We start from the raw sequence: 25,745 nt of genomic DNA, 5'->3' as shown, positions 1-25,745 counted from the left end.
GGGGGGGGGGGTTGATGTTGGCTTTGAAACGCGTCCAATGCAGAGGGAACATGTCTTGTATCAAGCTCCACATCAGTTATTCACAAAGCCAAGTGGGATGTTTAAACTAGACTTTGACTTTGCTTGATGCTCTCATTGCTTTACATTCCACATCCAGAGATGCACTCCTCAGGCAGTTGTTCTGAGACTCTGAGGCACGCAGCTGCAAAGTCTTGTGGAACGAAAGGGAGCGGAGGAAAAGGGACAAAGTGCAGAGAGAAAATGTGATTGCATTGGGCTGTGTGGGAGGGATTCTGATGATTCTTTTATGGAAAGAAAGAGGGATTAAAAGAGAAGTGGCTGCCTAGTGCCCACTCCTTTTGGATGCTTTTACATAAGGAAAGGAGGGATGACTGACCCCCCCCCTCCTCCTTCCTCTCTACATGCCTGCACTCTCCTCTCCTCTTTAGCCCACGCACCTGGACCACTCTGAGGAGAGGAGAGCACGATGGGGCCCTCCAGGGCTGATTGACTTGCCTTACTTACTGTGTGTGTGTGTGTGTGTGAATCTCTGTAGGTTTTTTTGCGTGTGTGTGTGTGCACTTTGATGCATGTGTTTTAGATTTCTGTACTTTTTTAGCTTGGATGGATGTGTGCATTTATGTGCTTGCATAAGTGTGTGCTTGGATGTGTGTGAGAGAGCGGGTTGGAGCTTGTCTATCTGGTGTGCCGGCGTGGAAAAGAGGCTCTCCAGCACAGCACCTGTTCACATGGCAACCAGCACTCGCAGGGAAGCAAGAGAAGGAGGAGGAGTGGGAGGAAGAGAAACAGAGGGAATGCAGGAAGGAAGGAGTTGAGTGTTTGAGAACGAGATTTGGGAGAGAGGGAATAGAGCTTTCTTAAACTATGTGGACAGTGTGCCAGCCAGTGGGAGGAAGAAGGGGACAGAGCGATTGCGCAAAAGACACTTGATAACCGGCTTCTGTATCATAAAGAAGTGATGATTCGATGAGAACATCCTTATCTACTAGCCTATCCAGGTGGGCTGATGACAAGTAGATCAGTGCAGTGGCTTCTTTCTCTGTTGGCAGTTTGGGTACTAACGAGTGTTGACCATCCAGAGGGAGCCGGGTTGCAGCAGCCTAGCCAGCCAGGTAGTGACTATGACTTACCCTGGTGAACTGCTACGCCACTTGACATCCTTTGATCTGACAGCAGCAGTGGTTATTTTCTCTGCCGTGCGATTTGCCACATTAGGCACACACGCTCGCACACAGATGGCCCCGAGCACGCTAGGAGAAACGCCGCTAGCCAGCGGCAGTAATAACAACCCTTCGTCCTCCGTCCCTCCCCCGTAACAGTAAATAATGACCCAGGAACGGGCCTAATCGCAGGGGATGGTAGACCAATCAACTTAACAGGCTTAGGAATCTGATTTGGGAACAGTTGTATTAGAGAATTGACTAGGATGGAAACTGTCAGGTTACATTTAAGGGACACACACTCAACCCAGGGCCAAGAAGCATACTCTCTCCAGAATGGTCCCCAGCATAAGGGCCAGAGGAAGATGTACATACTACATGTTGATAAACTGAGAGGATTTGGAGAAGGCATGAAGCCACTATGGCAGGTGCATTGTTACTTTAGAGTATCCTCTGACCACACAGTGTGTAGAGCAAAATGTTATTAGTTCAAACTTTCCAACAAAAGCACTATGCGGTCGATTTTTCTTTCAGCACCTCGAGGAAACATCAGTAACGAGGAAAGGTGAAAGGCATGTGTTTGCAGTAGCCATCTCCTGAGTTCGGCTGTTAGACGGGCTCAAACAGAGACCCATCAATCCCAACCTTCAGTTCCAACATGGTCTTTAAATGTGTGAATAGCAGACAAAAGGTCACAGCAGCTGCATTGAAGGGCAAAGACGTGTGCTAAGAAACTAAACTGAGGAAAAACGTCTTAGCCTTTTTCTTTCTTGGTGTAGTCTATTGATTAAGGGTGTTTCCCATGGCAGCCATGTGTGTTTGTACATGTGCACTTATTTTATAGCTCTGTCACAGGGGCGTGTACTAGAGAGAGACGCCATGTGGGCGTATCGCTTAGACATCTGGGGCGTGACCCCTAGTGTTGCTTGGTGGGAGTGTCTTTGGAAAATAACAATGTGCATGAAGTGTCCTATTACAGTGGACCTATAATAAACAGTAGAGCAGTGTTTCCAAATCTGTATATATATATATATATATATATATATATATATATATATATATATATATATATATATATTAGTACCAGTCAAAAGTTTGGAGACCCACTCATTTCCAGGGTTTTTCTTTATTTTTACAATTTTCTACATTGTAGAATAATAGTGAAGAATTCAAAACTATGAAATAACACATATGGAATCATGTAGTAACCAAAAAAGTGTTCAACAAATCAAAATATATTTGAGATTCTTCAAAGTTTGCCTTGATGAAATCTTTGCACACTCTTGGCATTCTCTCAACCAGCTTCATGAGGAATGCTTTTCCAACAGTCTTGAAGGAGTTCCCACATATGCTGAGCACTTGTTGGCTGCTTTTCCTTCACTCTGCGGTCCAACTCATCCCAAACCATCTCAATTGGGTTGAAGTCGGGTGATGGTGGAGGCCAGGTCAGCTGACGCAGCACTTCATCACTCTCCTTCTTGGTCAAATAGCCCTTACACAGCCTGGAGGTGTGTTGGGTCATTGTCCTGTTGAAAAACAACTGATAGTCCCACTAAGCGCAAACCAGATGGGATGGCATATTGCTGCAGAATGATGTGGTAGCCATGCCTGATTCACACAGTCTCCTCTGAACAGTTGATGTTGAGATGTGTCTGTTACTTGAACTCTGTGAAGCATTTATTTGGGCTGCAATTTCTGAGGCTCGTAGCGCTAATGAACGTATCCTCTGCAGCAGAGGTAACTCTGGGTCTTCCTTTCCTGTGGCGGTCCTCATGAGAGCCAGTTTCATCATAGCGCTTGATGGTTTTTGCGACTGCACTTGAAGAAACTTTCAAAGTTCACAAGCATTTCGCTACACCCGCAATAACATTGCTAAACACGTGTATGTGACCAATACAATGGCCAGACAAGTCTCTCCACTGCCCAAAAATGGAGGGTTGTGGTTGGGGAGGGAATGCCTCAGAGTAGCTCCTGGGTGCAGTTCGAATTAGGTTAACCAGAGAAGAGTGCTGCCGCTCACTATGAACAGCAGGGAACCGATGCTGCGTGTCTGTGTTTATGTCTGTCACCATTTGCTTTAGGGTTACTTACTAAATCCAGATTGTCCATGCATATCTGTTGTGTGTGTGTGTGTGTTTTCTATTTTTACTCTGCCATTTCAACGCAGGATTGTGTATGTGTGCGCATGTGTTTTTTTTATATTTGCCCTGGTGTTCATTTACATGTCAATGGCTGTTTGTTTGGAGGTGGAGAATGAGAATTGGCGTGGGGAAGATGGGCAGAGGGCTGGAGATGCACCAGATAAGTGGAACAAGCGCCAACAGGCAGATGCAGAGAGTACACATACAAACTCGCCCACACACAGGCTCTACCTCTCCATCTGAACGCTTCTTGCTGAAACCCAAACACTTAAGAGAGAGCTGAGGGTGTGTGTGCACATAGTAAGGTAGAGTACAATCAAAAAGAGGTCACCATAGAAATGGGATAAGTATCACAGTTTTATATAACTGCATACCAGACTAGTTCAGTTAGTAGCTAGGGATGGGCTGAAATCTGCTTTTGTCTCTCCAATATTAAATCAAATGTATTTATAAAGCCCTTTTTTACATCAGCAGATGTCACAAAGTGCTGTACAGAAACCCAGCCTGAAACCCCAAATGGCAAGCAATGCAGATGTAGAAGCACGGTGGCTAGGAAAAACACCCTAGAAAGGCAGGAACATAGGAAGAAACCTACAGAGGAACCAGGCTCCGAGGGGTGGCCAGTCCTCTTCTGGCTGTGCCAGGTTGAGATGATAAGAGTACATGGCCATTAAGGACCAGCAGGGTCACAGTGGTTGTAGAGGGTGCAACAGGTCAGCACCTCCGGAGTAAATATCTTGTTTTTGAATCAGTACCACTGGTTCAGATCCAAACCACATGTACAGCTGCTGGTTTGTGAGCGGTCTCCAGACCTCGTGTTATGATTCTAAAACTACTCCCCCTTTGGTATGAGGTGGTCCACAGCTGTGACTTGAACCACAATCTCCTTCCATCTCTCCATCCTGCCATTTTCCACCCCTGAAGGGAGTGTGCACTCCTCCCCTCCCAGCCGTTGTGCTTCCTGCAGGGCCAGAGAGAAAGGGGGATAGGGTGTACTTCAAGGCATGCATGGCCTTCACCCCCCCTCCCCCACCACCTCCCACCACAGCCCTCTTTCCGTTTGGATGCATTGCATGGAGGGAGTTTTTTTTTCTTCTTCTTTTTCTCTTTCTGTTTATGCACAGGTGTTTGAATGAGAGAGTCCTGTCATCTGTAAATTAGTTGAGTTTATATGTACGTGCATGCATGTGTAGTGTCCATTTTGAAATAATCTACCTCTGCATGAATGCGCAAGCATGCACGTTTATGTGTGCATGTATAACGTGGGGGTGGGGGTGCACATGTTTGAGATTCTGGGCGTGTGTGTTTTGCGTCTGTGTTTATGTGGGAGTTGGATTTGTGCTCCTCTCCCACTCCTGTCATGTGGAGCAGTGTGCTCAATTCTAATCTCAGCCAGAGATTTTTCTGCACTTTAAGCTTCAGCAAAACGCGTGGTGGGAGGAGAGAAAGCGAGAGCGCAGGCTTTGGCGAGAGGGGAAACGTCTATCCACCCTCTTACGTGCGGCGATTCCATCTTCAGCACATGCTATTTTTCTCTCTGCCGTGGAAGTTGGACACACCGTGTTAAAGAGTTTGACAGAGGAGCAGGGAGATTATCAGTGGCCATCTCTCTCTCTGTTACCACTGTGTGGATCCAAGAGCCTGTCAAAATGGGTCTTCCCCCTCATCTAGAACATGAATGAACTGAACAGACATCACCAACGAAACAGTGGCAACCTGCCCGAGAGCCCAGCAGCCATGTTGGATGAGTCAAACATGATGAGTTCTCTTACATTCAGATCTATGCTGGCCTCTTACTATGAGACTTCAGAGTGTAAGCGCCACATGAAACAAACAAGGAATGTGTCCTCTCTATGCTATTTGTTTCTATGGTCTCATCTGCCATACTGCACTTCATAGCTAGCTCTGTAGCGCCCTGCTGTTCCTTTGCAGGTATGGAGTTGAAAGGATGTGCTATTTTCCTCTGGTCACATACACAGCTCCAGGGGAATAATGATGGGGAAGATGATTGAGACCTGCGTCCCTTCACCCCTCTTCCTCACTCACCCACTCACTTCTCTTATTCTCTCTTTCTCGTGCACACTCCTCTCTTTCCTCTGGTTCTCTCTCCTTTGCATCCCATTTGTTTCTCCCCCGCCACCCACGTTCGCACTCTCTCGCGCTCTCTCTTTCTTCTCCTCTCTCTCTTTGCTTTGCCTGTCTGTTCCGACTTTCATATTGTTCTGTTTGCTTCCTCTGCTCATCTTTTTGCTGCTCTTCCACTCCCTCTCCCTCCCTCTCTCTCTTTCTGGGCTCAGTCTCACTGCAGCCACTCAACGTGGCATCTCCCAGGCAACTGTGTGGGGAAACCAGTACTGCCAAGAGGTCGACAATACGTGGACTCACTCACTGCAGCACGCAAAGACTACAGACACACACACATTAGCCCACAAACTAGCACGTATGAACACACACACGTGTGTGCGCGCACACACACACACACACGCTAGCATGCACAGTTGAACACACAATACATCATTAAATGTCATCCACACTTGGACACCGACACCATATATTACATTCATTGGAAGAGCATAATTACCATATGTAGTGGATACTTTAGGCAGTGAGTGGATCAGAAGCCTCTATTACAATCAAGCGCGATGCATAGACTCTAGAAATAGAATCACATACAGAGAATTGCTTCTGAAATGATTCATTATATCCAATGTCACACAGTATTTGTCTTTCGTTCCTGTTGAAATATGAAGGATTCGGTTAGAATTGCCAGGAGGAAGAGCGGTCTGAACAGGTCTTAATCTAGTAGTGATCGAACAGGAACAGCCAACACCTCCATGCTTTCTACGCTTTATGAATTCAGAGCAGGTATTGCCATTCCACTGTCCCAGCCCCGCTCCAACGTGTGCCAAATTCTGTCACAGGCGCACACACATACACCCTCAGAGGTCAGTGGGTTCCGTTTGTGGCTGTCTCAGTCTGGGATCGAGCATGGGGGGCGGTTTGATTAGCACGGCTAGTGAGTGCTCTCTTAATGATGTACTCTGGGTAATGGAATTTGAGGCGCCACTCTTTTGTGTCGCAGCTTCTAGTAATTTTCATAAAAACGTTTTTTTCCCCCTTTTTTTATTTTTTTTTAACATATCCCGAACAGAGACATCTGCAGGCCTACATTGTCAACATCCTCACACCCCTAGTGTGTGTGTGTGTGTGGTGTCTTGTTGATGATCAGTGTGTTAATACCTGTCTGTAAAATACAACACTTTTATCCCATATGTCTGACCCTGTGAGGTTAGGTATCCACTAGCCTGCTTATCCCCATAACACCAGCAGTAAACTAGGGAAAGTCTATCCTGTCACAATCGCATGTCACCGGTAACAATCCCTCCACACTCCGTCTACCGCTTGTCCAGAATAACAACTTCCCCTAACCAGAGAGGAAATGGGCCTCCACTTTCCAATTTCATCCGCCTCGTTTGTTGTCATTTGAAATAGTAATAACACAGCACGAGTCATTGAAATCTCATCTGATTTAGTGGGATTGGGGCGACTTTAACCGCAGTCCAGTCGGTCCGCGACTCCTAGTCGGGGTTTATAAATAGAGGCCACCACATTGCCTCCCCTCTGGTGTAGCGCTATAGACTGCAGACTGAATTGGAGCACAGAGGACCAGGTGACGGTTTCACTGAGACAGGATTTATCTTAGCCCAGTGGCAGAAGCCCCCGCGCTGCGCCGGGGCCAGGGATTTAACAGCAGACAAAGGTGACGTTAAGGGATTTCAGACACCCGTTTTTATCTCTGACAAAATAATCAAATTAGAGCTTTTGAGGCATGACCGGTTAAACAAGTACAGTGGAGCTACAGCTGCAACGGCTGTGAAAGCACAGCCATGCATAATTAACATGCTTTTCTCTCTCTCCCACTCTCTTCCTCTTCCAATATTCCCTCTTCATAATCCCTTTCTCTCACTCTCTTTTCCTGCCTATTTTCTTCTCTCTCTCTCTCTCTCGTTTCCACAGAAACACTCCTGGATGACTTCATGTTGACACACCCCATTTTCCTGGCATCGGACAGGTTCCAGCAGGTTCTACTCCAGCAGTATCCTTTACCTTCCCTTTCCTTCCTGGCCTAGCCTGGGAGCCCCAATGTGTAAACACACACACCTGCGCACCCTTCCCAGACATCCCCAGGAAGAACTGGGATGCAGGAAGACTCGGTCCGAGCACACCCCCCCCCCCCCCCCCCCCCCGCCACGCCACGCGAGGGTGGCCCACTTCTGGTTTCCTGTCCGAGTGCTCGTTAGCGCCAAGATAATGCTGTTTTGTTCAACGCCGCTACTTCGCTAGGCTAATAGAAACAATGGCACTGAACTAGCCGTGACACCTATTTGGACATGGACAACATGTTTTTGTGCTTTAGAAAGGGTCCTTTTTGTCATTTGAAGCGACATGTTAAGTAGCCTAGCATACGATATTCACTGTGTTAAAAGCATGGGCTGTTTTTCATGGAACATGCAGTGTTCAAATAAAATCTCTTGCAAATTAGCCGATTTAAAAACAAAAAAATCATATTCTTTATGAATATTGATATTTCTACAGTATCAAAGCCATATTAGGCTACTCAGTCAGGCCGACGCTCAATTTGAGTAAGATTATCCAGTGCTGTTGCTCGTAACTTGGCAGGAGCACTCGACCAAAGGCTTAAGAACCGAAAACTCCTTAGTAACAACAACTCCACTGGCTCCCGTCTGCACCAAGCCAAGGAACAGTGTTTCTGTTTTGGCACCACCACAGGGGGTTCAGTAAAGTTGAGCAACATTCCCCGACACAGAGCTGGGATTTGGGTCGCAGTAGTAGTGCATTCATTGGCAATGAGCCACACTGCTACTTAACGTCTGCCTAGTGGCTAACTCCGTTTTCCATATTATTACACTACAGTGGACCAATAGATATGATATTAGCCTTCCCTGTGGCTCAGTTGGTAGAGCATGGTGTTTGCAACGCCAGCATGGTGTGTGCAACTCCAGGGTTGTGGGTTCGACTCCCACGGGGGGCCAGTACAAAAAAATAAAATAAAAAAAATGTATGAAATGTATGCATTCACTACTGTAAGTCGCTCTGGATAAGAGCGTCTGCTAAATGACTAAAATGTAAATGTAATGTTCGGCTTCTGCCTATCTACAATGAACATATTTAGAGCAATGATATTATCCTGCCTATTTCTGGCTTTAGAATCTTCCTTTCCCCCCATTACAATAGCTTGCTTTTTTTGAAGGGTGTATGTACTGTAAGTGAAGACATTCATCTTTAGTGATGAGACAGTATGTATTCCACCAGATATTATGTGTGTGTGCGTTTGTGAGTCTGTGTGTAAGGGTTAGTGTCTGTCTGTGTGTTTTGTTAAGAGTGTGGACAGACACTACACCCCCCTTTATCCCAGAACCCCCAGTGTCTCTGACCTACATTCCCTCACTGAAGACCCTGGCTGTGTGTGTTTTAGAGGCCTGAGCGGCCCTCCAGACGACAATGGGCGTCTCGACGGATACTGCAACACAAAGGCATTCTGGGAAAGACCGTCCGCATGCCTCGCTGCCCTTATTGCAGCTTGTCTGGGCCCTAGTGGGACGCCCCAGTGTGTGTGGGGAGTATGGAGAGGGGTGTTCTTACAAATGATCAATGATCCAGCCTGTTCTCCACTGTACCTCTTAACCCTCTCCTCCTCCCTCCCACTGTCTTTCTCTCCCACCCTTTCTTTTTCTCTTCTCTCTCTCTCTCTCTCCATTCACACCTCTCCCTCAGTCTCGCTGGCCCTAATCCAGCCTAATCAGATCTTTTTTTGTGGAAACGCGTTTGGCTTCCTTCTGGAAATGAAAACAAAAGCTACCTCCAATTCCATTAGGAAAACTGAGAATTCTTCCCTTTACTTCACTCTCCCTGAGCAACTCTTCCCAGCCCCTTCACACACACTCTAAAGACACATACACACTACACTACACTGGTAGTGGCTGAGCGATCAAAGCCCAGAACCCCGGCTATGTTGAAGAGCCCTGTGGGGACTCCTTGCCACTGTGGGGGCTGGGGCCAAACTCCCACACCAGCAATAGAACACAACCCAATTGAACAGAACCGAGAGAATTAGAAACTGGAGTGCAATATAAACCCAGCAGCTGGCCTTAGGGTTAGGTTGCTGTTTCTGGAGCTGGGAGAATTAGGTGAACAGGGGATCATAGATATAGAATTACTAGATCTGGACTGTCATCCAAGGCATTGGTAAATACTGTTCAGTGTGTGAGTTTGTAGGTCACAGGCCTGTGGTGGACTTGGATTGTGGTCTGAAATAGAGGAGGGTGTCAGGGATAGTCCCCCTTCAGTTTAGCCATGAAGTCAGATGGGTCGTCCCCTTTTTATATTTAGAATAGGATGTCAGGTGTCCCCGTGTGTGTGTGTGTGTGCGCGTGCGTGCGCACGTATGACTACTCTTCGGTGGCGAGTCCAACACAGACGCATGATGGCATACCTCAAGTCACAGAATGAAACAAATCCAAATAGCACACTCATTCTGGTGGAAAGACTGTGCTGCACTGTGCAGAGCTCTTCAAACTCTTTACTGCTTTATTTGCTAAGATGCTCTCCTCCTCCTGTTGTGCTGGGAGCTGGAGGAAAGAGGAGAGTGTGTGTGTGTGGGCAATGATGGGTGTGTCTGAGAGCCTTCACCACACGGCTCTCTGCTCTGCTCTGGCTAAGCTGTAATTACTAGTTGCTTGTTTGACTCTGAACACTGCACTGAAATACTGTGTTTTTCCATCTGCGTGTCAGGTGACCATGGTTCTCCAGCTGTTGTTTCAGCGAGCTGAGTTGCGTTTCTACAGGATGTTTTTGAGTGTCTGCATGTGTCTGTGTGAGTGGTACTTTTAATGTGTGCCTTCTGTTAGTGTGGTGTGTGCGCGCGTGAAGGTATTCACAACCGATGTTGTGCAACTATGATGTAATTACAAAGAGTATCATTGGTGCTAGTATGACATAAATCATTTTGGTGTGTATAGTAAACAAGGACTAGAAAAATAGCTTTCTCCAAATGATTCTTCCACGGTCTCCCCAACGTCAATATCAATCTCCTAATGACAGCCATTAGTAGATGTTCTCTGTCTGTCTCTGTGGCGTTTCTCCTTGACTCTGGGTTCAGATTTGGTGTTGAGGGGAAGGCAGGGGAGGGCTGGCCCAGCTGGGACGGGGCAGAGAGGAAGCAGGCTGTGCTGAGTGTTGCCTTCCGCTACCTGGACACATACAGAGAACTGCTGCAGGAAGAGGGCGAGAGGTCCAACAGCTTCCCCAAGGTACCGGTCCAGCACACACATGGAACACGTATGTCTGTATGTATGTGTACACACACACACACACACACACCACACACACACACACACACACACACGAGTGTGCACAGATACACCACCCACACACACAATAGCCATCCTGCAGGACGATGGTGTGAGATCTAACGATTTGTAAGTGTTAAACCCACACTTTACAAGCACACACACACCTGCTCTTCCATCCAAGCAGCCTGGCATCAAGGCCGTGTGCTGTGGTGTTCTCTCTGGGTGGGAGCTGTGTGGAGTGTTGATTCTGGCAGCAGCCTGTTAGGTTGTCATAGTGACGGAACTGACTCAGCTGAGCACACCTTGGGAAGTGAGGCTTTTGGGCGCTTCTACCTTTTCCTTCTATATTCACATTAAAAACACATCTCTGACAGTTTCTTTCACACAGACCCCTTGGCCTCTACCACTGCTCTGTTCTGTCTCCACTGTCGTCTACTTATCTCTCTAGTGTTCTGTCTCGCTTTATTTCTCTCCCTCTCCGTCTCTCCTTTCTTTCTGGAATACTGCAGATGCAGTCTATCTAGCAGCACATCTTGTGACGAACTGCAACTGCCCACACAGTGCTGGTAGACACAAACGAGCACACACAGACAGAGGCACAAAGTGCACTCCCTCTCTGAATGTAATTTCTCTCCTCTGCTTCAGGAGCTATATCTATGTGCAGTCCAAGAACTCAGTCAGTTCCCTGAGCTTGTGGAAGACGTGCTGAAGCTTCAGCGCTGGACCGAGATCCTCCAATGCCCGTAAGTCACACGTCCATCCCAGCCAGATACACACGCACATGTACACACACCGAGCCCACAGTCTTGCCTTTTAGCACCAGTCTGCTAGGGACAGCTTTTCTGGTGTTCTGGGGCTGTGAAAGGCATTGCAGCTGGATTTTGCTGTGTCACTCCTCTTGGTTTAGTCTGAATGCCTTTTTATCTCACAAGTTTAACAATCACTGTTAATTAGTGTAATACAGTGCCTTGCAAAAGTTTTCATCCCCCTTGGCGTTTCTCCTATTTTGTTGCATTACAACCTGTAATTTAAATTGATTATTATTTAGATTTCATGTAATTGACATACACAAAATAGTCCAAATTGGTGAAGTGAAATGAAAAAAATAACTTGTTTCAAAATATGTAAAAACAGTTACAGTGGTGTGTGCTAATGTATTCACCCGCCGTTGCTATGAAGCCCCTCAATAAGATCTGGTGCAACCAATTACCTTCAAAAGTCGCATAGTTAGTTAGATTGCACACAGGTGGACTTTATTTAAGTGCCACATGATCTGTCACATGATCTCAGTATATATACACCTGTTCTGAAAGGCCCCAGAGTCTGCAACACCACTAAGTAAGGGGCACCACCAAGCAAGCGATGCCATGAAGACCAAGGAGCTCTCCAAACCGGTCAGGGACAAAGTTGTGGAGAACTACAGATCAGGGTTGGGTTGTAAATTTTTTTTATCCGAAACGCTGAACATCCCACGGAGCACCATTTAAATCCATTATTAAAAAAATGGAAAGAATATGGCATCACAACAAACCTGCTAAGACTCAGACTAGGCAAGGAGGGCATTAATCAGAGTGGCAACAAAGAGCCCAAAGGTGACCCTGAAGGAGCTGTAAAGCTCCACAGCTGAGATTGGAGTATCTGTCCATAGGACCACTTTAAGCCATACACTCCACAGAGCTTTATGGAAGAGTGGCCAGAAAAAAAGCCATTGCTTAAAGAAAGAAATAAACAAATCTGTTTGTCTTCCAGAGATTTGGGACGGTGGTTCACCTTCCAGCAGGACAATGACCCTAAGCATACTGCTAAAGCAACACTCGAGTGGTTTAAGGGGAAACATTTTAAATGTCTTGGAATGGCCTAGTCAAAGCCCAGACCTCATCCAATTGAGAATCTGTTGTATGACTTACATCGCTGGACACAAGTGGAACCCATCCAACTTGAAGGAGCTGTAGCAGTTTTGCCTTGAAAAATGGGGGAAAATCCCAGTTGCTAGATGTGCCAATCTTATAGAGACATACCCCAAGAGACTTGCAGCTGTAATTGCTGCAAAAGGTGGCTCTACAAAGTATTGACTTTGGGAGGGGTAAATAGTTATGCACGCTCAAGTTTTCCGTTTTTTTGTCTTGTTTTATTTCTTGTTTGTTTCACAATAAAAAATATTTAGCATCTTCAGAATGGTAGGCATGTTGTGTAAATCAAATGATACAAACCCCCCCAAAAATCTATTTTAATTCCAGGTTGTAAGGCAACAAAATACACAAAATGCCAAGGGGGGGTGAATACTTTTGCAAGCCACTGTAGGTTGTTTTAATGGCCTTGGTTTCTCCTTTAGCCTCCTAGCTCACACTGGCTTATCTAACACATTGTGGTGCCTTCCCCTATAAATAGGGCTAGGAGTTTCCCCTGACCTTGTAAGGAAGAACTCTGGCCCCTATTAATTACAATCTACTTACTTGCAGGCGACGGTACATACAGACCTTTTGGATCCGTCCCACTGCAGCACACAAGCCGTCACACCCAATTAAAAACTAGCTGCCTTTGAAAGGATGCATAGACTGACAGACCGTCTACTGTGTTTCCCTAAGCAGCTCAGAGGAGGACAAGGAGATTCGGAAGAAGCAGGTCCGTCCTCTTTTCCGCCACTTCCGTCGCATCGATGCCTGTCTGCAGCCCAGAGAGGCCTTCCGGGGCTCAGATGAGAGTGAGTGAGACGCATCATACTGTGACACTTTCTGTATTTTGAAAGTTCTATATCTTAAAAAAAATGTAATTTCTCACATGCAAAACATTTTGGGACTGTATCAACAGTGGACTAATGGAAAAAAAAAATACCCAAAGATTGTTTTTGAGTGGTATTTTCCTTTTAAGGTGTTCAGATATAGGCCAACCGATATGAGGGTATGGGACAGATGTTGTACACACTAGAGCCATGTGGGTGAAGTTAAAAAGGCTTTGTGTGTGTGTGCGCGCAGTCTTTTGCAGGGTGTACACGCCGGACCACTCGTACGTGACGATCCGCAGCCGTCTGTCGTGCCGTGTGGGGGAGATCCTGGCGCTAGTCAGGGAGAAGCTGCAGTACAGCGAAGACCAGCCAACCCAACCTGGCAACCTGCTGCTGGTGGCTGTCACCTCCGCCGGGGGTAGGACCACCCACACACACACACACAGATACTGTATACTTTAAACCTACGATTACTTCTCGCCATGCCTACTTTTGATTGGCGTTCTGCAGGAAAAAAACACAGCAACACCCAATCAGACAATGCAAGCTTTGACATGATTGTTTGAACAACGATGCTTACATCCACAAAGAGGTTTAGATTTAAATCCACAAATGACTACCCACTACTGCTTGGAGCTAAGCTGCCAAAGTGATTTGACTCTATGAAGATGAAAACAGTTTGTTGATGTTCTGGCGTGCATCTGTGTGCTTTTTGTTATGTGTTGCTGGAATCTCTACTAATCCATTGCGTGTGTGCTGATGTGTGGGCTCATCTGTGTTGTTGTGTTCTCAGAGAAGACCGCTTTCCGGCCTAGCGACGAGGCGGTCTTCACCACCCTGGGAGTCAACACTCACCTGTTTGCCTGCGAGCCCTCCGAGCTGGAGAGCCTGGTGAGTCCTATGGCACGAGTCATCACTTAACAATGGAGAGGAATAAAAAGCCCTGGCTGGTGGCCATTTTGGATAGCTCTAAACAACATTGTTTACATTTGAGTCATTATTGTTCTCATAAAGTTATCAAAGACATGCTAACGAGATGAAACAATGAAGGTGCTTTAGTCCAAAGCTTCTCTGGAAATACTTTTTTTTTTTTTCCTCTCTCTTTAGCTTCCCTTACCTGAGGAGATCCACTGGTCGCCCGGCGACAGTAAACTCCATGACATGAGTGCTGAGGAGGTAGCCACTCAGCTGGTGGTGTTTGACTGGGAGCTCTTCAGCTGTGTGCATGAGGTCAGTGATTGGTGGAGCTGATAGTACTGGGTGGAACCTCTGCCAAATAATTGCAAAAAAAAATTCTCCATGATAAGGACTTATGCTGTGTGTGGTCTACCTACATTTTTGATGCTGTAGACTTATTGTACGTTTCTTCATTGGTATGTCCAGGTGGAGTTTGTGTGCTATGTGTTCCACGGCGAGCAGGCTCGCTGGCGCCCCCTCAACCTTGAGCTGGTACTGCAGCGATGCAGCGAGGTGCAGCATTGGGTCGCCACCGAGATCCTGCAGTGCCAGTCGCTGCCCAAGAGGGTGCAGCTCCTCCGCAAGTTCATCAAGATCGCAGCTCTGTGAGTTCTGGGTGTGCTGTATTGATGATATGCGTTTTAATGGTGTGTGTGTGTGTGGCCACAATAATAGTGCCAAGTAGTGTTATTATTTGATCATTCCTAGCAGTGTGTTTTATGGCGTTAGTTTATAGTGAAGTGTGTGTTATTGTCTAGTCTTATCTAACATATGCGTGTATGTGCTCCAGGTGTAAGCAGCAGCAGGACCTGCTGTCCTTCCTAGCTGTTGTTCTGGGGTTGGACAACCCTGCAGTCAGCCGCCTTCGCCTCACCTGGGAGGTAAAATACACACACCAGAGGCTGCTGAGGGGAGGACAGCAAATAATGGCTGGAACGGAGTAAATAGAATGATGTATTTGATACAATTCCACTCCTGCCATTACCACAGGCCTGTCCTCCCCAATTAAGGTGCCACCAACTCCTATGATACATACCCCTCTATGCAGACTGTGCATGTTGACTTAAGGCTGACACGTCAGCAAACACACTGGCGTAGGGATTTGTTTATAACTCTGGGGACTATTTGTCTGTGGTTTGTGGCAGGGCCTACCTGGGAAGTTCAGGAAGCAGTTCCAGCAGTTTGAGAGCATTGCGGTGAGTGGCTGCTCGGGGGTCTCCAAGGGGACAGTTAATGAAGTCCCTATAATATGGGCTTACTGTATATCAGGGTTGGGCTCAGTTCCATTTGTCAGTCAACCATTAGAAAATAGGTCTTCTGACCTCAAAAAGTAAATGACCCCAATCCGTATGTGGCTACGGGTTAATTTATAAAGGCATATTTAGTGAAGGGTGAGTGAGTGAACGTGTTGTTGTTTTTCAGGATCCATCCAGGAACCACAAGTCGTACAGAGACCTGATGGGCAGCCTCAGGCCCCCTCTCATCCCCTTTACACCGCTGCTGCTCAAAGGTGAGACAGACATACACACATACTGTACACTATACACACAGCAAGTAAATTCACACAAACACTGTAGCTCTCTCTCTCCACTACCCAAATGCATATGTTCATCGCCACATAGATACATCTTTACTAATACAAAACACACCCTCTCACACACCCCATCCACACAGGCTGCCATTGGCTCAAACCATAGACTACATAAGTGACGCCGGGCCGCTACTCAGGGTCTCTCTCTGGCCATGGACACACACACAAACCACAGCTGAGGAAACGCTACACTGTGTGTGTGTGTGTGGTGCTGAAAACAGGGGCACAAACCTCTACAACCCCCCTCAAACACACACTCACTCTACCCCCAAGATGTTGTCCAGATGTGAGCTCATAACATCTCTGACACACACACACACACACACACACACACACACACACACACACACACACACACACCACACACACACACACACACACACACACACAATGCTGATTAGAAGGCAGCCTTTCAGCCCCGCCTTGCTAATTAACACCCATAGTTAATCTCTCCATCTCCCTCAACCCTAGCCTGGCTACCAGTCTCTTTAGCTAACATTCCACTCCTTGCTACTCCTTGTCATTTGGAATGGCAGTGGAATGTTATCTGAAGAGAATGGTGCTCAGGCTACCTCCATCTTGCACACACACAAAGCTCAGCATGCTGTCTCCCTGCTGGGCAACACAAGTATGTGACGATCATACTCGTTTCATGTAACATCTACATGTAACATATGTCTACATCCTCTTGAGGAGTGAATAAAGACTGCTGTACATTCAGTCATCCACTTACATATACAGACATACAAAGACATCCAGCATATTCACACACACACACACACACACACACACACACACACACACACACACACACACACACACACACACACACACACACGCAACACGAACACAGGCTTGAGGCACTTCATAACCTACCGCTCCAACTTCACAACAGAAGTCCCTCATTATCTAAGAAAAGCACGTTTTCTCTCTCCTTCTCTCTTTCATTTCCTTTCTCTCCCACGCACACCCTTTTAACTCAGCATGGGGGACCCTGTCTATCAACATAACCAGGTGGCATTAATTTCTCTGCTTCGAGAACACACACCTCCACAGGTGATCAGCTCCATAATGAGCTCTACCCCCCCCCTTCCTCCTTCCACCCTGACCTCCCTCCCTCCACCGTTGCCATGTACCCTGCTTTGAGTGTCAACTCCTTTTTTCTCTCTCTCTCTCTCTCTCCATTCCTCTTTCAAATCTAATCATTTCAAGGCAAGGGATATTTCATCTTTTTTAGATTAACAAAGAATTGGATCTGTTCAGGAATTGGATCAACAAAATATCACTCCCATTATTATATAGGCTAGCTGTATTCATCACTGTGATAATAGATTGGTTATGTACTTACATCATTCTACACCATAGTACTGTGTGCAATTTCCTTCATGTGTAGTATATTACACTTAAGTGTGTGCTTGTTTCGTTCTCGCGCTCTCTCTCTCTCATTGTCTCTCTCTCTCTCTCCGTCATTTCTCCTTCCCCCTTGAGTATAAAAGCTCCTTGTTATACCACTTGTCAATGTCACTTAGACACCACAAACATGTGTGGACTGTTTTATTTTTGAATGCTGTGTATACCAGGCTCCAATATAATGTCAAGCTTAGAATAACACCAGCTCCTAGTTCCCTATACAGGGCTGCCCCAAGCTCTCAAGTCTCTTCCTTTTTGAAGATCAATTCAAACTAACTGTGTAGTATTTTATGCAGCTGTTTTCCTCCAATGGTCCAATAGAATCACAGAATGGTTTTGGGTACTGTAATAGAATAATGTGGCTCTGTTGGTAGAGCATGGCGCCAGGGTTGTGGGTTTGATTCCCACGGGGGCCCAACATATATATTTATTTTTTTACACTATCCACTCACTCAAAGTAAGTCGCTTTGGAGAAGAGCGTCTGCTAAATGTCTAAAATCTTCATGTGAAATAATAATGAGGCTTTTATCCAAAGTGACTTAGTCATGTATGCGTACATTTTTTACGTTTGGGTAGTCCTGGGAATCGTACCCACTATCCATGCTCTACCAACTGAGATATAGAGGACCATAAACTTAAACAAGACAAACGTACAAGATGATGTACATACTGTAAAAAAAACAACTCCTATGGCTACCAGGTCGACTCCTTTCACAGCTAGATGCTTCCACTTTTTCATAATAAGACCATAGAGAATGATAAAGGACTCAGTTGGTAAACAAACTGAAATGGTGCATACTGCCACCTGGAGTGTGTTGTTTGAACAGGTATAAAGCCAAGGTTGCCGATTTACTGCCACCTGCAGTTATGGAATGTTTGCGCACAAGTATTGGCTGATCTCTCCTGATGACCTGGATAGAATTATGTGATCCTTCCTTAAAGGGATAATTCACCCAAATTAAGAAATAACACATTGGTTTCTTTAGCCTGTAAGCAGTCTATGGACAAGGTACAGAAATCCATGAACTATCCCTTTAACCCATAGGAAGTCCCACCCAGTTGACTACAAAAGGCTGAAAGTCCTCAATGGCACTGCCCATGCTAAAACAGGCTTTTGGGCACTAGAGTACTCTCATTCTCTATGGGTAGGACACAACTGCTGGCTAGCAGCTTAACAACCATACTGCATAAGTATTGCTGAATGTTTCTTAATGGTGCAACACATAGAATTTGAAAACAATTCTGCATCAGAAAATGTCCATAATATGTCTGCAGTAATAGTGGAATGATAGTTTTTTTACAGTAGAACTTACCCACCAGTGTTGTGATTGGCTGTGATATTCATCTATTGATTTCTCCCGTATGAGCGGCATCTGTTGTCAAAATGGGAAAGCTGATTTTGGTGGAAACCAGGTGGAAACCAGGTCGAGTGGCCATGTAGAAATCGCTCCGTCATGTCCTGGTTACTAATATTCTACACTGTTCGCTCAATTTCAGTTTGAGAAAACAAGCACTGAATACTGTAGCGAATCATTGTACTAAATCGCTGTGAAATATATTTTCAAATATAAAAAATAGTTTTTACAGCTGTTTGGACCAAAAGTAAAAGACTAAAGCTCAATTGGAAGAGTGAGAGATTTTGTTTTGAATGCAGCCTATTGCTGTTGCAATTCCCCTAGCTTCCACACGGGGGAGAAATTCTAGGTGTAGCACCTTTTTTAAATGCTAGTACAACCTCATATCCTTCTCTGTGATATTTCACTCTGACCTGGGTGGCAAGGTGACGCATTTTCAAAATGTTATTGGACGTTATGTTATAGCAGGAGTGTATTATTGTGCTGAGAGGGCTTCCTGGTACCATGCTCGCTGGTTCGGAACGATAGCCTTTGGCCCTTCATCTCTGTGGTTAAATAACTAACAGTTCAAGCAGGTCGTGTGTATGTTGAAGAGTAAGATGCATCTTCTCTCTGTGTGTGGGTGGGGGAGTGAGGGAGGAAGATGCATATGCTTGCTGTGTGTGTGATAGAGAGTTGGTTGGCAAAGTGCATCTGCTCTGTGTGTGTGTTTTTTAAATATGCGTGTTGGTTCGGAAGAGAAGGTGCGCCTGCTGTCCAGTGTGCAGCTCATAAAGCTCAGCTCCGAGCATCTTTAGTCCAGGGGTGAAAAAGGTCACATTAGCGTATCGCCTCACCACCCTCCCTCCCTCCACCACACGCGCAAACACCCTCCCTCCCCCAGGTCTAGCGCCATCAGCAGCATTCAGAACATTCTTCCTGACTGGGCGTAGCGTCTCGATTAAACATGCCCCCCTTTTACCCAGAACCCGCAAATTCCAGTTCCTATTAAGGGATCACGGATTGTGACTCTTTGGCTTCTCTCTCTCTCGGTCCTACCTGTCCTCCGTCTATGGGCTAAAGCACCGGCAGACAAGGGCAGCTGCTGGGGCAGGTGTCGACAAGCCATTACTTAACTGTTCCCTGCCTTCACTGTGTGTTTACCTTTCTCTCTCTCTCTCCCTGTCTCTTTTCGTTTTCTCTCTCTCTCTCTTTTTCCCTCTTCTCTCGCTCTCTCTCAGATCTGACCTTCCTCCACGAGAGCTGTAAGTCGTTTCATGGGGAGCTTGTCAATTTTGAGAAGATGGTGAGTGTACGTTCAGCCATTGACAGAATAGCCAAAGAAATGCATGTCTTTTCTATTCGGCACAATCAGCGTGATTCCCTGGTCAACCAGTTACCCCCGTCCCCCCCTCTGATTTTCCTGACTACTGTCTTACTACACATTACTACACGCGTCTCCTCTCTCTTCCAGCATAAAGTTGCAGAGATGGTGAGGAGCATCAGACGATACAGGAGCTCCCAACTAGGTAAGCATTAGTGGCCACAGGCACACCTGTCTGTTAAGAATAGTCTTGAAGGAGCCGAGCTCCACCCTGCCATCTGTTTAGAACAGCACAGGCCTCGGGGCCGTTCAATCACACAACCGCCATTCACCACCACTACACACACACACACAGGCATTCTCAACACATAATGATATTACAGTCTGACAAACCGCCTTGCTAACCACTCCATTATGTTGAGTTAAATACTTTAACATTATAATTCGTTACATAGCCTAGTTTGCATAAACACCCACTAACATGAAATCACCACACGGAGTACAGCTCAAAACACTGCGATATGGCTATCACACAGCCTAGCATGTTAAATGTTCAATATCATTATTATCACGTAGCATCACATGCTAAACACTCGCTAATGTTGGTATCGCATAGTCTAGCATGCGTAACACTCAATAATATCACTATCGTTGTTACATAACATATCTCATAGCCTGGTCCACTAATTTTAAGAGCCAGCATCCCCAAGAGTCAGTGTAATTAATTTGTATCGTGCTAGTGCGCTACTCAGAAACATTTGAGCAATCCGTGCCTTACGCTCATTAGTTTGAGTAAAGCGCGACGCTGTTAGCCACGCTAAGATCATTGATGTTTCGCACAAATACAGCTAACGCTGCTACACAATCAACACACACAAGATTGCTGACATAATATAAGACACTACGCAAAGACACTCAATAACCCAGTAGAACGTTGGCTTTCGCCACCCTCTTATTTCTGTATATTTATTGACATGGGGCATAAAGATAGGTTTCACAGCACATGAACAACTTGGCTTACCTACATGCAACACAACGTATAGAGGTTTATACCAGCTGAAGATTCTTCACATGTACAAGCATAATATATGTAGAAAGATACTCTACATATAGATATTTTTAAGAAAAATGAATATTCCTCATGATAACGCTACTGAGACAGTGCACTTGCTAATGACAAACACCACACAATGTTAAACATCACTCAAATAATGTAAAGTACAGTACCTTATGTTATTTTATTGGTGTTTAACATTGTGTGGTGTTTGTCATGTTATTTTACTGCTACATTGATATTGATTAAAGCATTGTTGGGTTTGGAGCTTACAAGAAAGGCATTTCACTGTACTTGTGTACATGCCATTAAAACTTGCAACATGAGACCAGAGCCAAGCCTCACTGCTTCACATCATACCATGACCTTAATCATTGCATAAGCCATGGCTGGGTTAATGGTTTTGTTTTTTGTATTTTACTTTAGATCTAGTTACTTCTGTCTGTTAGATGACAAGTTAATTCACCTGGCTGCCAAGGCTTAAGCTCCTTTGTGATATATAAAGAACACAAACAAGACTTGATGTTACTGTGGTGGGTAGAACCTGAAGTTGAACAGCTTCTACCTGAAAGTGGCAAAATAGGGTTTATTTTCACTCTGGGTTTCTCAAAATTGGGTTTATTTTCACTCTGAAATATTCCATAGTCTTCATTCGGGATACTCACACCAGTTGCAGGAAGTGCTGAAACCCATTTTAGAGCTGTATTATGTGGTACACAGTGCTATAATGAATCTGTGCTTAGATGCATACATCCTAGAGGGCTTAGATATGGCTGTACATTGTCTGAGATTACCACTGTACCCTAATGGAATGAATGGAATGTATCACAAAGTGCCTCATTGGATGACCGCAGGGGTCTCTCTTGAATTACCCCTCATTTCAATCCCTCTATTTTTCATCATCTCTTTCTCCCCATCTCTTTTTTTTTTCTTCACCTGAGCGACTTTGACGATGGTCATCTCATTCCATTAAGTATAGGTTACTTCTGCTTAGCGAGCTAGAGCACACATTTAACCCTGTGTTCTCCCGACAGGTATAGGCTACATTCAGGCATACACCACATTCACAAACCCATTGACCCCCCCCCCCAAGGGAACAGCTTCAAAATGGCCCTTTGGGCTCAGTAGTAAATGGCCTTCTAATCCTATAGATTGCTGCTGCTGTTGTGATGGTGGCACAGAATAGGATAATGATGCATCCAAGCAGGATTTGCTGCACCCAGAATGGGAAAGGACAAGTTGAGGCTATTGATAGCCTGCCTGACAAAGTGTTTTGCTGTTAGTTAGAACTGAATCAAACCAGTTTCTTTGCCTGCTGCATTGTGTGGGCTCGTTGTGAGCAGATGCTGCTGCGATCCTCTAGTTAGGTCAAGTGGAAGTAGTGGGGTATCTGCCGCCGCCCGGTGGTGGGATCAGGACATTGCACGCCACAGCAGCTTCTCTGGGGGTTACACTACCATTTCGCGCAGGGATCATCAACTAGATTCAGGAGCGGGCCGATTTTATTTTATTTTAATTATTTTTGAGCAGATGGTCGGGGGGCGGGAATATAATTACATATAAATGTAGACTGCAAATTGACCAAAAGTATCCCAAACATATATGTTTGACTAAAACATAATAATTTCAAACCTTGCCTATATTTGAATACGATCACGTGCCTCTCTTATGCGCGTGAATACTTGGGAACGGTTTCAAAACATTTAAATAACTTGGAGCTTATTTCCTGGTGTTTTTACAGACTTATGTCCAAAAATAATAATAATAATACAAAACAATTCAAACATTTGTGCTAAAAACTTGGGGGGGGGGGGCAAATAAAACCACCTGCAGGCCAAATTTGACCTGCATTATGCCAGTTGAGGGACCCTGATCTAGGGGGTGAAATATGATTATTTTGTTGGGGGTATGTTTAACTAATGAACTGACCTCTCTCTCTCGTAGCTTTGGATGCAGAGCCTTCCCCCTCTCACCTCCAGACCAAGGCCTACATTCGCCAGCTGCAGGTCATCGACAATCAGAACCTGCTCTTTGAAATGTCCTGCAAGCTGGAGCCCAAAGACATGTGAGAGAAAGTGCGAAGAGTGGGAGAGGGATGAGAAAGAGGGAGATTTCCCCCATACTCACCCTACCCCCCCCCCCCCCCCCCCCCCCTTCTCCACTGCAACTCTGCCCTCTATGGCCTCAACTCTGATTGGATGAATCAGCTAGCCATTTTTGTAACTTTGCTATGCTCTGTGTTTTCCTGGCTTCCTCCCACACCCTTCCCGGTCTGCTTGTCACGAGCCACCGCTGATTTTGTGTACAATACTCAGACTGCTGGAAACGGCTGAGAAAAATGACTGGAACTCTTTTCTTTGAAGCCTTGTGCGTGTGACTTTGAGCATGTTGATGTATGAGGAGGGCAGGAGGTTTCAGGACTGACTTGAGTAGCAGATTGGACAGCCATTTTGTGTAGAAGATGAGGATGAATGAATAGTAGACTTTTGTTTGATTTGTTTTTGTTTCCCCAACACTAAGTCATGCTTCTCCAGTTTGCACTGCCACCAAACCCCCTTCCCCAACTGGACCTTTCTGAACTTACCCAAACCAGGATGGTTAGCCCAAATGGGGAAAGGCCGGCTTTGTTTTACTAGACCAGTTGAACTGAAGTCTCTTTGAAATTTGACCCCCAGACAGACTGTATTCCTGCTATTGTCCCACCTTTTCTCTGTGAACTACTCAGATGTGAGACAATCTAACCCCGTGACCTCTAACCTAACTCTTGACCCCTCCCCTCCAGCCAACATGGGCAATTACCACCGACAGCTCAGTGGCAGCCCTCAACGAGTCAGCGACAGTTGGATAATAGAAAATATACTCCTATACTAGTTTATACTAGTACTTCTGGGCTAAAATAAACCCAGAGTTTATACCTCTGAACAAAAGCTTCCACCGTGTTACAAGAAGATGTGGTGTTCTGGGTGATGGTGGAATGAAAAGTCTCTGAACTGCAGGCTGCAGGCTTATTGGCTCCCCACATCAAAGATCTCTCTCATTGGCTGAGTCAGTTGTTGATTGACAGCTCTTGATAATCCCACCCTTTGGGGGGGGGGGGGGTTCAGATTGAGGCCTCAGGTTCACCATCACAAGACAAACCCTTCTTTATGTACAGTACAGATGACGGCAGCCAACATATTTGTATCAACCAAGCACTTTTGCCTGACCTCAGGGTACATTTCAATGAGGATAAATACAGCATGAGAATTGTTTGTGATTGTATAAAATGTTCAGTATAGTTCAGTTCAGTATCATTTTTATCCCAATTTAACAAAGCCATTGTCACATAACTCTCAACAAACGAACCAAGGCCCGTTTTATTCTATAGTCATGGTACCATCATCATGGCCACTTGTACTGCACCATAGTTTCTAATATGCTGATTGATGAATTTTCTCGTTTAAAATGAATGGAGTTGAACAACTGGACTCAGTGAGGTTGACAACACTTGTTTGCCTGCAACTCTCTCAGGATCCCTGGGTCACGACCTTCGCGGAGGGCTGCCTGGCAATGCCTGTACGATAAAGCTGTAATGTAAATATTCTATGTGTAAATAGCTAAATAATATGGAGACTCTATTTTATGTAAGATGCAAGGAGATTATTTTATTTGTTTTGTAAATCTGAGAACGGGTGTAAATGGAGACAGAAATGGAGTCTGCTACTGTAGTTGAGGTGAATTGATGAATTGTACAGCATATTTCTTCTGTTTTTTTTGTTTTCTTAAGCGAGACTGGGGAGGGGGGGGGGGGGGGATCTTGACTCGCGTGGGGTTTTGTTTTTGTACAGAAGTCAGTGTTTACAGTCATCTCTCCTGAAACTCAGATGTGTCATTAGACGTAGCCCAAGGTTCTATCAAACCCACCCTTAACCCCTAGGCAATGTGTAGATCAGGAGTAATTGGATAGGTACTAATGTAGTAATACCTCCACTTTGCCCTGCGATGGGCTCGATGGAATTTTCACTACATTATTTTGCATACACCTATCACCTGTTTAGGAGGTTGGGGCTGAGGGTTGGGAGTCGATCTGTTCTTTTTAACCATGGGGAGGCCCTTCACTCTGGCCTCAGTTACTACGCACCTAAATAAAGCCTCTTCTGATGACACCTGTGTGCTGTTTGGTTTATTCTGTCATTTAACCTTGGCTACTGCCTCTTTCTCAATTTACGCTTAAAACATACAGCATTGGCTCACAGAGCAGCCACACATACAGAGTTGGGTTTTAGATTCGGACATGAAGACCGAAAATGCTAATATAGGTAGCATTAACTTGCATTGGATTTGTGCCACATATGCTAAAAAGTTAGCATTTGATGCAGTGGCTGGGTAAACAAAACCAAAGCATGGTCACACCTTGTCCATAAACTGCTTACAGGGTAAGTAAACCAATATGACAGAGGGCTTTTAATTTTGTGCAGATATGGGATATACATTTGAAAAATGTATTACACATTTTGTCCTATCATGATGGAACGGTCCCAGACCATATACCCTAGACACCCACCTGAGCGACCCATACACTGAGAAGTCCTTATGTGTTTTATAGGCCTACGGCAAGAAGCCTATATGCAGCCAAGGCAGAAAGATAAATGCAGTCAGAGACCCACTAAAGAAGCACC

At 45.4% G+C, this 25,745-nt stretch overlaps 1 protein-coding gene across 2 annotated transcripts in view; it reads left to right on the top strand.

Annotated features, from left to right (window-relative positions):
- The window catches only part of LOC106607499 (rap guanine nucleotide exchange factor-like 1), a 30,923-nt gene extending 5,693 nt beyond the window's left edge, over positions 1 to 25,230 (top strand). Inside the window, exons 2-15 of one of the 2 annotated variants that reach the window (XM_014204501.3) lie at positions 7,340 to 7,418; positions 10,503 to 10,653; positions 11,341 to 11,438; positions 13,284 to 13,396; positions 13,668 to 13,835; positions 14,211 to 14,308; positions 14,525 to 14,647; positions 14,801 to 14,979; positions 15,165 to 15,255; positions 15,520 to 15,570; positions 15,797 to 15,884; positions 19,951 to 20,015; positions 20,184 to 20,238; positions 23,032 to 25,230. In XM_014204501.3, the coding sequence (XP_014059976.1) occupies positions 7,340 to 7,418; positions 10,503 to 10,653; positions 11,341 to 11,438; positions 13,284 to 13,396; positions 13,668 to 13,835; positions 14,211 to 14,308; positions 14,525 to 14,647; positions 14,801 to 14,979; positions 15,165 to 15,255; positions 15,520 to 15,570; positions 15,797 to 15,884; positions 19,951 to 20,015; positions 20,184 to 20,238; positions 23,032 to 23,156 (1,484 nt within the window). In that variant the 3' untranslated portion in view covers positions 23,157 to 25,230. Of the gene's footprint in view, positions 1 to 7,339; positions 7,419 to 10,502; positions 10,654 to 11,340; positions 11,439 to 13,280; positions 13,397 to 13,667; positions 13,836 to 14,210; positions 14,309 to 14,524; positions 14,648 to 14,800; positions 14,980 to 15,164; positions 15,256 to 15,519; positions 15,571 to 15,796; positions 15,885 to 19,950; positions 20,016 to 20,183; positions 20,239 to 23,031 lie in introns of both variants that reach the window. The other variant, XM_014204500.3, reaches the window with a different exon arrangement.
- Positions 25,231 to 25,745: the final 515 nt, after the last annotated feature.

Source organism: Salmo salar, chromosome 06, assembly GCF_965601325.2.
Source record: "Salmo salar chromosome 06, fSalSal1, whole genome shotgun sequence".
NCBI lineage: Eukaryota > Metazoa > Chordata > Actinopteri > Salmoniformes > Salmonidae > Salmo > Salmo salar.
The sequence above is the reverse complement of the archived record's forward strand: the minus strand, read 5'-3'. Positions and strand labels throughout refer to the sequence as shown.